At 33.5% G+C, this 12,187-nt stretch overlaps 1 protein-coding gene across 2 annotated transcripts in view; it reads left to right on the top strand.

Moving 5' to 3' along the window:
- The window catches only part of LOC106674449, an 83,459-nt gene that overhangs the window by 23,084 nt on the left and 48,188 nt on the right, over positions 1-12,187 (top strand). For both annotated transcript variants that reach the window (XM_014407176.2, XM_024229030.1), the window contains exon 3: positions 4,594-4,712. In XM_014407176.2, coding sequence (XP_014262662.1) covers positions 4,594-4,712 — 119 coding nt within the window. The remainder of the gene's footprint in view (positions 1-4,593; positions 4,713-12,187) is intronic.

The raw sequence follows: 12,187 nt of genomic DNA, 5'->3' as shown, positions 1-12,187 counted from the left end.
ACATTAAACCAAACATTAACCCAACAAACATAATTATGTAATTTAATTAACAAATATTTAACTTGTTCGTAAAAAATAATTTAAAGGAGAGGGGGCTAGGCTGATCCAGTGCTGCCGTTCGTTCTTATGGAAAAGTAGTTCCTAGCTCTAAAAGTCTGTAATTTATAAAAATAATACTTGTTTCACGCATTCTCTCTTCTCTCTCTCTCTCTCTCTCTCTCTCTCTCTCTCTCCCCCCCCCCTTCGCCAACTACCTCTTTCAGCTCTCCCTCTCCCAACCTCTCGCTCGTTCCATTTTTTTTCTCTCTCTCTCTCTTTCACTTTCCATTTTTTTTCTCTCTCTCTCCTACTCTCTTTCTTCCTCAGTCTCTCTTTTTCCTTTCCCCTCTCTCTTTATCTCTCTTCTAGATTTCTTTCATTGCCTTTCTTTCTTCTTTCACTTCTTTCTCTTTCTTTCTTTTTTGAAATTTTTCTTTACTCATCATTCTTTTTCATTTTTATTGTTTTATGTAGAGATTAGTGACCGTTAATCGATATCTGAATAACTATTTATTGTTTTATATAACTTTTTCTTTCATCTCACTCTCTGTCTTATTTCTCTCTCTCTATCTCTTTCTCTCTCTCTTTGTCTTTATGTATTTTTCTCTATCCCCTTTTTATCTCTCAATATTTCTCTTTCAATGGCTTTCTTTCTTCTTTTTCTCCTTTTCTTTATTTCTCTCTATCTTTATTCATCTTCGTTTTCCTTTTTTGGAAGTTTCTATATATCACTCTGTCTGATTTTCTCCCTTATTCTTTCTTTTTCTCTTCTCATTTGTCACTTTTCCGTTATTTATATTTCTCATTCAACGTTATTTCTCTTATATCTCTCCCACTCTCTGTTTTTCTTTCCTTTTTCCTAAATTATTTTCATTATTTCTCTCTGTTAACTCTTTTTTCTATTTTCTTTCATTCTATCATAGCTTTTTAAAACTCTCTTTCTTTCCACTTTTCTTTCTCATGCATTTTTTGTCATTTCTCTCTTTTATCTCTTTCCCCGATTTGTCTTTCTCTTTCATTCTTTCTTTGTTTCCTTCTTTTTTTTCTCTCTTGACTCACTTTCTAACTCTCTTTCTTTCTCTTTCATTGTTTCTGTTGTCTTTCTTTTATTTATCTCCCCATCAATCTTTCTTTCTCTTTCATCCTGTCTTTCTTTCTTGCTTTTTTCTCTCTCTCCCCCTCTATCTATCTAACTGGGTTTATCTTTTTTCTCTCTACAAACTTTATTCTCAAAACCTTTTCTTCTCTAAAAAAGGGCTTTATTAGTTTTTTTAGTGATTCTATTAAATTATAAATTTAACTCCAGGGCTTTATTTTGAGTTAAGAACCTTGAAATTAGAAGTGGGTTAAAAAAAGGCGCTTTGGCCGGTGACACACGTCCACTTCATCCCTCAAAGCAGGACCTCACTCGATCAAGGGATATCTAACGATTATCCGGCCAGTGATCGACGTCCATGTCGGTACCACCACAATTCATTCTCCGTTCAACCCTTAAAAATTCACGGTTTCGTAATCAAAATTTTTACTTTAACCGAGACTGCTAATTCGTCTTGAATAGTTGATTAAACATATTCAACCTGATGTTATTACAGTCAAGTTGAAAATTTAAACTTATCCATGGTGTTAAGTGTATAGATTCTCTTGTTTATTCCAACAAGTACAGTTTTAATCAAATTAAATAAAAAAGTCTGGCATCAAGACTGCATGGAAGGTTCAACACAAGAAAGATGTAATCCTGACCCCGAGCAATTATGATACCGATTTGATACTAAATGACAAATTAAGCTTTAATTTGAGCGAGTTGTGAGTGTTGCATAGTGAACGTTTTTATATCATTCTGTTTCTGAATGAAATTTTCAAATTTTAATGAAGCTCTCATTGAGAGAGATATTTATGATAATAGGAACTATTATATAACATATTTTAACCTATAATAAAAACCAAATCCATGGTTTATTTGATAGATAATAGATATACTCATCACTATATCATAGAAGTTAAATTACTTTAAATTAATCATTTTCACGGGCTGGTACAAGATGTTGCAATTAGACATGGCAACGTAGGAGGTTATTTAACTCTTTTAAAATAAGAATATCAAAATATTGCAGTTTAGTCCTGGTCCACCAGCTCTCGTTGTTTTGCTCTGTCATGCTCATTTCCTTCATCTTTCCTCATTTACTATATACACATTTCCCTGCGTTCCGTATATACATTCTGTTTGAAAAATGAAGAATCACGCAGTCATTAATACAAACTTACAATAAATTATAAAACATAATCTTTGAATTAACAGTTGAAACTACAAATTATTATGTTGGTGATAAGATTTGTATTAAGATATATATATGTAATCATACAGCCCATTTACAAACAAACAAGGGGTCCCTGGGAATTAATAAAAGTTGGTGTCATTGTAAACTGAAGTGTGGCTTCGCCATGGACTCTATCTCAATGTGAGAGGAAAATTACGGTCCGTTCCAGATAAGTGGAAAACGTGTGAATACCTAAGGGGATTCTGAGCGGGGATGGCACTCTGTGAGTTGTTGAACACGTATACCTATTAGAATGCTAATAGATAATATATATTAACTTGCACCACTAAACTTGCAGCTTTGGCCGTGACTGCGATCCCATGGGAAGGGTGTTAAAATTAAACGACGCATTATCCGCTTTGTATGATCTGCTGTTATGTTTATTTTTCATGAGTTTTCCTTGTAATAGAATTACTTACGATCGGACCGGGCAAATCTGGGGACGCGTAAAATTTTAATCAGGACGGGCTAATTAGTTAAAAAAATAATTGTGCACGACCTCCGATGGATGGGGTTATCGAAAAAATAAAAATAATTGGCTAAGTTTTTAAAAATAGTGTACGGTTTTGGTTTTGCATTGATAAAACCAAAAATAATAGCTGAAGCATTAAAATTATGAAAATTGTTGTATAAAATGTTCCAACAGGTTTTCTGCTACCATTAGAATTACATCAGCCTAATTTCCTATTTCTAATATTTAGAATGGCATACTTGCACAAATAGGCTTACACAGGCTTGTCCGCAAGGATCCAAGGAGGCCTGAAACTTATAAAAAATCATCCAGAGATATCTAGATTGGACAGCAAAACAAAACTTTGCAATATCAAGTATTTGTTTGCAGGCTAGTATTTAAAAATTTATGTTGAAATTGCCAAGCCAAGGGCGTATGATAATAAAATACATTTTTTGGGGGGCGTCATAAAAATAGACTTCAGTTCCAGTTGTCTTTATTTTATGAATAAACTTTTCGCTTAACCTAGAAGCCATGGCTCGAGCATTCGAGGAACCCAAAAAAGCTGGTTAGTTTCGCTAAACGCCTTTTTGTTTTCATAATGAGATTTTAATTTAGTGTGTAGAGATTAGTGACCGTTGATCGAGAATTATTCAAATATTGTGAGATGCGACACCAGAACGCATCTCACGATATCTGAATAATTATTTTAATTTAGAAATAATTTCGTCATAAAGTGCTTTAACGCAGGTGTTATGTTGTTTAGATCACGGTTTTTTTACAATTGAGTTATAACTGCTTAAATTTTACTTATGTTTGAAAACGGGGACGGTTTTTGATAATCCATCTGGTTTCCTTTCCAGATTATAATAGAAAGAAGAATTAAGAACGGCTATAAGTATTTGAAAATTTCAAAAGTAGTAAGTTGATCAAGTTTATTTCTCCTTCGCGTGAAACCCAGGAGATTAGATTTTAACCTTAAATACTTTGCATTTCAATACCAATGATACTTGCTCAAGCCAGAAGGATCGTTGAATTTGGCAAACTTCGTCAAATGCAACTAAGCATATATACAGGGTGTTCCGTGAATAGACATCAGTACTTTAAGAAGTTTTCTTTCATCTCAAATTAGATTAGAAAGTTTTTATTGAACAAAGCCTGATTTTTTCTCGAGATATTACATCAACCGTTCACTACTTTTTTCTTTAAAGTCTCACCTATCTCATAAAAATGTTAATTTTACAGTAAATTTGATTATATCAATAGAATAATTATTAAAAATCTTATGAGGTTCATTTTTTACAGTAACCTTAAGTAAACACAAATCATTTAGAAGATAAACTGCCATTAGATTAGAATGAGAAGAAAAACATAAATTTATGCACTGAGATGCATCTATTATTATTATGTATTGCAAATTAATTTATGCTTAATATAGCAAGAGCAAAAACAGCAGCATTATTCAAAGCAATAATTTATGACCAATGTCTATCCACTCCAGCAAAATGAAGAGTGATGAGGAAATTGATGGAATAATTTACTTCTTCCAATTTCCAATTGTTAAAACTTGCGAGAAAACTTATGATTGAGAACAACAAGAGGAAAACTTTCTAAGATAAATCTCATTACAAATCAGGTTCGATATTCCATCTGAATATTAACAAGCCGCCAATGAATACTTATTTTCGTTTCGATAAAATCTTTTGAATACAATTAGCTCTCTAAATTGAACATCTTTCTCCCTATTGGCTCAATATTATAAAAGATATCTTGGACTTTTTTGTGCAGGTTCTGTTGTATCCAGAAGAAGGGTGGGCGAGAAGCGCAGCTTCCTCATATTGGACGCTCACGCCCTGCTGGTGGAGCAGGTCTGCGTGCACAGTTGTCGAGGTTGCTGGCACAAGGAGGTAAGACGAACAATTAAAAATTTGTCCAAAGTTCAAAGAACTATATCCAATTTATCATTAAACAAAGGCGAAAACTTTATGCGACTATAAAACATTGCCAGTCAATAAAAGAAAATGCCATCAATGACCACTCCTTCATACTTCGTTGAATTTTTGTTGTAGGAGTTTTTCTTTCAAACTGAAATTTCGGTCAGTGAAAATGTATTTAATAAAAGAAAATTTCTAGTCAAATCTGATAAAAGTATAGTTATTATTGAAAATTTTGTAACCCGATAAATGCAAATAAATATTAAACCCTTTACGATTGATTTATTAGTGTTTTTATGTTCCATGTTTCATATCTTTGATCAGATTTGAACAGATTTATTTTGATTTGAAAAATAAATAGGAAAACTAAGATTACGCAACATTCCGTGACAATTTGTTATTTCACGTACTTTGTAGGAATTGAATGTATGATGATAAATTTATTAAAATATATTATATATAAATCATATTTTTTCATGAATTTAAGCAATCAAAAAACATTCTGTACAACACAAGACTAGCATGAATATTTGAAAATGTGAGAACATTTTATTTTTAATTTTAATGTTTTCTTATGGAAAATATATAAATTATTTGGTAACATAATTGATTTTATAGCAAGAAGACGAGTTTTATGACAACTCGAGTCTAAACATAACTTGCTACAAATTTATCCACCGATCGATTGTCCAATAAAAACCTCGCTCTTTTATCTATTGATTAAATCAATTCTAATTTGTTTTGGACATATAATAAAGTTAATTATTTTTACTATGGCAAATATATTGGATATTTCAATAAATAAAAAACAATCTCACGCTTTCCATTAAAACGTATGCAGGATTTTTGTTAGATAAGTAACAAAAAATTTCATTCCTAATGTTAAGCAAGGCGTAAAATTGAAAAAGAATCCCGTTCCTTTATAAGGAAAAAGGGGGAGGAAGCTAGGAAAAACGTGTTGCCGATCCGATTGGTACAAGTTATCAGACACCGAGTTCATCGGGTTGGATTTTTTCAATCGAATTCCCCCCTTTGTTTTTTTTTTAACAATGACAGAAACGGAGAAAATTTTTGAAATGTTATCGTCGGCTAGAAAGAAAGGGACTAAAAGATGGAAAAAAGCAGCAAATATTAAATTGACATAGATAGATCGGAAGGAGCCGAAAACCCTTCATGATTTCATCAGTTCATCCGAACTTCAATGGAAAAAATCCTGTGTGAGTGATATTGTAGCTTTATCAAATAACAAAGTAATTTTGAATAAAGATAAGTAAAAATATATTTTTTGTTGTATATTCTCCTTAGTTCAATAACTGTATCTTTATTCTTTATAACAATAAAAAATATTTCTACATATTTTAATAAATTCACTGTTGCAATCTATTATTTATCTATATATTTATGCCTATAAATTAGGACTATTTTATTATATAATTCTATAGAAATCGTACTTTGTTAAATCAAATCTCTTTGGTGTTGCGGAAGTGTTGATCCGTGCGCCGTACTATGCAATACACCGGTTTAAATCAAAAATGTGATTGTCTTGCCTATTTGGTTATGTTGTGTCGGTGGTTGCGTGAGGCGTGGTGCGTATAAAAGTATTTTTTATTATTTTTACAGTAATAATTTATTGAGTCGCAGTTCACTGGCCAAGATCTCAATACAAACTGCATGTAAAAGAAAAATCGAAATTTCTACGACTATTAATTCTTACTAAAGAATTTTCAATTAATTTCTTTTACTACAATTGTTTTCAAATAGTTAATGAATTTATATTTGAGTATACTTGACTAAGAAGTCCTTGTTTACGCCTGAATTTAAATTGTATTTTTGTTTTTAATTTAAGTTATGCGGTGCGGGAAGATGTCAGGCGTGCGGTCGTTGTGAATCAAGACATAGAATACAACTGATTGTAGTGCGGCAGACTAATAAAAATAATAACGACCGTATTGTTGAACAGAACTTAAACTATCGGATTCACAATACAAAATATTATTGCCTGAAACATCTAAATTTAAAGAAACAGAACGTATGCTGTCTTCTTGGCGGTTGAGACGCGACTGGTCCAGTTGACTGGACTTGACAAAAGGAAGGGCCGTTTCCATGGTAATGAAAATTACAAAACAAATCACCGTAGCAACGGCGACGTGTTAACACTGGTGCTCATGGCAACCAAAAGTGTAAACATTTGGTTCCCATAGCAACGGGAGGCGTAAACATTCGTTCCCCGTGGCAACGAGACCAAACAAACTAACTTAAATTAAAACAAAAATATACTTTAAATTCAGGCGTAAACAGTCCTAGTATGGCCAATTTTTAATTTGTAAATACAACAACGCTACCGAGGCTCAAGGCTTCAAATCTATTACTACCAACTTGTTTCTATCATATATTGGGTTGTCCGGAAAATAATGCAGGATTTTGGTATTAAACAAAAAAAAAGAAACTAGTTACTTTAAAGCAATGTTCTTTAATCAAAATAATTTCCCATACTCTCAATACATTTCTCCCAACGTGTTGGTAACTTATTAATTCCGTCTGAGTAGAATTCAGAATTTTTAGAATTGATAAAGTCAATAAATGCATTTTCCAGTTCCGTTTGATTTTTGAATATTATGTGTTGTAAGTAGTGGTCCAGGTGTCTAAAAAAATGGTAGTCAGTAGGCGAGAGGTCCGGAGAGTAGGGTGGGTGAGGCAAAGTTTCATAGCCAAGCTCCAATAATTTTTGTGACGTTACACGTGACACATGTGGTCGAGCGTTGTCATGCAACAAAATGGGCCCTTTCCGATTGACCAAAGAGGGCTTCATTACTGCCAATTTCTGATGCATGGTATTAATTTGGTTACAGTATGATTCAGCATTGATGGTTTCGCCAGGATTTAAGAAGCTGTAGTGTATTAAACCAAATGAAGCCCACCATACCGTAACCATTACCTTTTTTTGATGAGTTGGGGGCTTTGGAAAATGTATTGGAGCTTCTCCTTTGTCGAGCCACTGTCCAGAACGTCTAGTGTTATCGTAGAGAATCCACTTTTCGTCACATGTAACAATTCTGGCCAGAAATGGGTCATTTTTGTTTCGACAAAGAAGTGATGCACAAACATCAAAGCGCTGATTTTTTTGGCGATCGTTTAATGAGTGTGGAACCCAATTTTCGAGTTTTTTCACTTTTCCAATCGCCTTGAGGTGGTCAGCGACGGTCGTTTTACTGACTTTGAGTTGCTCTGCAAGTTCTCGAACAGTTGTTTTGGGGTTTTCTTCCACCACTGATCGCAGAACATCATCATTAAGAGAGGAAGGCCTTCCACGACCTTCTTCATCTTCAAGGCTGAAATCTCCCTCCCGAAATTTTTTAAACCACCTTTGCACAGTGCACTCATTAACACAACCCTCGCCCCAGACTTGGTTAATGTTTCTAGCCGTTTGGGCTCCGCTTCGGCCGAGTTTAAACTCGTAAAAGAAAATCGTACGAAATTCTCGCTTTGACATTATAAGGATGACTGAATTATTTCCAAGTAGCGGAATGCTACAGAGGTAAACAAACAATATCATTTGGAAGAGGATTAATAAGTGTTGACATTCATACAAATGAGTAATCCTGTAAACGTAAACAGAATATTTTATATAGATTTTTTTTAATGAAAACTTAAAATCCTGCATTATTTTCCGGACAACCCGATACTTTGTGTACCAGAAATGTCGATCAGGTATGGAAGCTTCTTTGAAGAATTTTACAGAGATAATAAAATAGATTAATAATATAATCATAGTGTACTTAGAAGTGTCTAAAAGATATGGAATCCTTCCCGAAGGACAAAACAAAGGAATAATCAAATCAATACAAAGGAATATTTCGTTTTTTTCTAAACATTGTAATCTCTCTCTCTCTCTTTGTTTTTTCTCGTATATTATAAGAGAGTTCGTCCGATATCTAAATTTGCGAAATTTCTTTAAATAAAACAGTATTCGTTCATTCATTCTTTCTCTTTCCCTCTCTTTTATATTTTCGCTTTTAGTCAGTCTCACTTACACACTCTCTCTCTCTCTCTCTTTCTCTCTCTCATCATCATCTCTTCGCTCTTCGTTTCTATTCCACTCATACCTCACTCTCTGCCCATCTATTTCACTTGTTCTTTCTATTCCTATTTCACTCATTCACTCTATTTCTTTCAGAGCCAGGTTCCACCACAGAGAACGGTAGCAATTGTAATACGGAAAGCATGTTTTTTTAATCATTCACATTTGACAATAATAAAGGCAACGACATTAATTTGTTCTTGAGATGGTAATGTTTAAGAAAAAAGCTGTATTGCATTTCAATGGCTTCTTTATTTAATTTATTGGTACTATATGTGTAAATTAAAAGCAGCGTTGTTTTGTCAAGATAGAAAAACGAAGTTTGTAGTACCTGATATAAAGGTCGAACGTTGAACGGCGAAACCCTTGTAAAAGATATTTAAATTAGATGAACCTTATTTGGCCCGGGTAGGGGCTCCTGTTTTGAAAGGGAGCAACTCAAACTACCCCATCCCCGGCCTTAATATGCATCGTATTAGACAACAATGGAATACATTATTATCGGACAGGATCCGGCCTCCATATAATTTAACATGTATGCGATGATACAAATTGCTCCCAATCATACGTAGCCAAAACCAGTGAGGAGGATTACCTCATTTCGCTCCGATGAGCCCAAAACCCTCTCCAGTATTCAGCAGAATTTTTTCCCCGGATTTCAATAAAGCAGGGGTACGGGGACAACTTTACCTGCTCGAGTATCCATTTCATCGGTTTAGCCTAACTGGTCGGAAAATTGCAATGAGTATATTTTTCATATATTTCTAATGTGTTTTTTCTTTTCAAGCAAAACTTTTTTATTTTTCCTCATATCAATTGCACACGATGCTGGAAGGTAAGTTTTGTTTTTGAATTCGATAAAGCATAGGGACGACGATACTGAAGCAGAATCCATTAAACAAACCGGTTTGAAAACCCCCGAGACGCGTTTTCGAGTTTCATTTATTTTCACTTACACCTCAAATCAAGTTCTAACAAAGTATGAAAATGAACATTATTTACCGTCAATACCGCAGATTAGAACTATTGACTAACTAATCACCTTCATCCAAGTTCACCAAGTTGGGTAATTTGTAACATCTTTTAAGTTTAGTACTTTCTATAAGTTTCTATCGTATAAAATAATTAACAATAAAAGTTTTTTTATGACAGAGAGGAGAGAGAGAGAGCGGGAGAGAGAGANATTACTCATTCCCACAGAGGCTAACATGTCTTAAGGGCTTCCGAGGCGGGAGGGCATACAAGAAAGCCTGCCAACGCCGTTCGTACTTCATACCAAATTCAAAGAGAGGAAAAGGAGAGGAACAGACAGGGACTTTGAGAAAGAGAGAGAGAGAGAGAGAGAGAGAGAGAGAGAGAGAGAGAGAGAGAGAAAGAGTGTATGTGTGTCTGATCTATGGGAGAATGTGAGAGGGAGGGAAAAAGAGAATGAGAAAATGACGGAGAGGGGGGAGAGAGAGATTGTTAGTGTATGTTTTGTCATTAACATGGTAATCTTTTTTTAAAAATATATTGTTATAACATCGATTTATGCTGAGATAATTTTTGTCACTGATTACATAAAGCGTGAGAAAAATTATTATAAATATTTAGCAACCGACCAGTAGAAGTAAGAAAGGATTGATACAAGTACAAAAATAATATAATTAATTATTCTAAAGTTAATTCGTCGATCCATGCATAAATATAATGATTCATTAATAAATATTATGCAAAATATATTTTAATTCTTACTTTCCTCAACAGCAAGGCTCGTTGTTATCTAAATGGTCATTGAAAGGGAGGATTTCAGAGGTATAAATGATGTAGAGACGAGATTATACCGTCCACCCGGCCAGTACGATAACGCTGTAGGACATCTAAACACAGCAGAAGCACGATTGCGGCCATTAATGTTTAAACACGATTAATCCCTTCCGCTTGGGGCCCGACTTAAATTATACTATATTGCATTGAATGTTACACATTCTAGCATTCGCTAAAATATCATTGCTTGACAGTTTGATATTATTTTTTAAAGGCCAAGTTTTTAAATCGCTGAGGAATGCGAAACGAAAAACTAATTGTAAGAAAAGAAACGAAAAGCTCCCAAAGCGAACTCAGGTCACGTCTCCCTAATAAACAGACTGTAAAGGAAATACATGCAAGCCATGCTATTTCTTTTTGATAGTCAATACGTGACCTGATGGTTTTAAAATATAAAAAAATTATCATCTTCGAGGGTGAATATTACATGTAATTTAATGTAGTCTTTAATTTCAAAGGCATATATATTATTCAAAAATACAGAAAGTATATATATTGCGCTTAAAGATTTCTTTTGATTGCCAGGTTTGACGAAAGGTAACAAAAATAAAGTAAAAAAACGACGAAACATACAATAAAGTAAATTATATCGCCAAATACTGATAATAAAAGCACAACAATTCTCACGATTTTTACAAAATTCTAATAAACATTTAAAAAAAAAATTATATCTCCATCAAAATTCTAAAAAAATACTAAACACTAAACTATAGATTTGTGTGTGAGGATTTCATACAAAAACTACTGAATGATCGGTATTATGGTCAAGGGGTCGAATAAAAACAGAATTGCCAGTTATTTTTATAAAATAACTGTTAATTATATGTTAATTTGTATGAAAATATAGGCCAGGATGATGGCCCTGAAGGCCGAGTCAAAAAATTGGAAAAGGTGGAATTTTGTAATATTATTGGACTAATCATACATCAAATCAAACTTCGGCTGATACATTTTATTCAAAAAATCAAAAACTATAATAGTAGGATAAAATTAATCCAGTTATCCCCGACAAAGCTAAAATTTACCCCTGTAGATGTTACTGTGAGTATCTGTAACATAGTCAATGGTGAATTTTACCAACTTGTTTTATGCTTTTAAAAATTATGGTTTAATGCCAAAACTTTGAGTTAGATATTATCTCACTAAATCACAAGCGGTTTCTGAAAGTTGTAAGGGTCGGTATGAACCGATAGGTAAAATCTTATGGGTAATTTTTTCCCCTTATCGGAACTAGATGGAAGAAATAAAAGTCATCATAAAACAGTATATTGTAACGAAACCCTATTCTCTGGCCATTCATTTTTAGAATCTTTTCTGAACATTTTCTAACTTATGGATGTGATTGAAGAAATAAGGGGAGCAGACTTTTGAAATATGATCTTCCTTCTTGACCCAAGGAGTAATATATTATGATTAATGAGTTAATTAATGTTCCAAAATTAATTGTTTGAAGTCGTGAAGAGCGGTCAGGACTGAAGTATTTTACAAAAACGTCTTTTCAATTTTTTTACCGATGTTGCGACCTTTATTCCAGTTATCTTCTGGGTCTAGGTGACAAAAAACA

This window comes from Cimex lectularius, unplaced genomic scaffold (assembly GCF_000648675.2).
Source record: "Cimex lectularius strain Harlan isolate CLEC.00 unplaced genomic scaffold, Clec_2.1 scaffold188, whole genome shotgun sequence".
Classification (NCBI taxonomy): Eukaryota; Metazoa; Arthropoda; class Insecta; order Hemiptera; family Cimicidae; genus Cimex; species Cimex lectularius.
The sequence above is the reverse complement of the archived record's forward strand: the minus strand, read 5'-3'. Positions and strand labels throughout refer to the sequence as shown.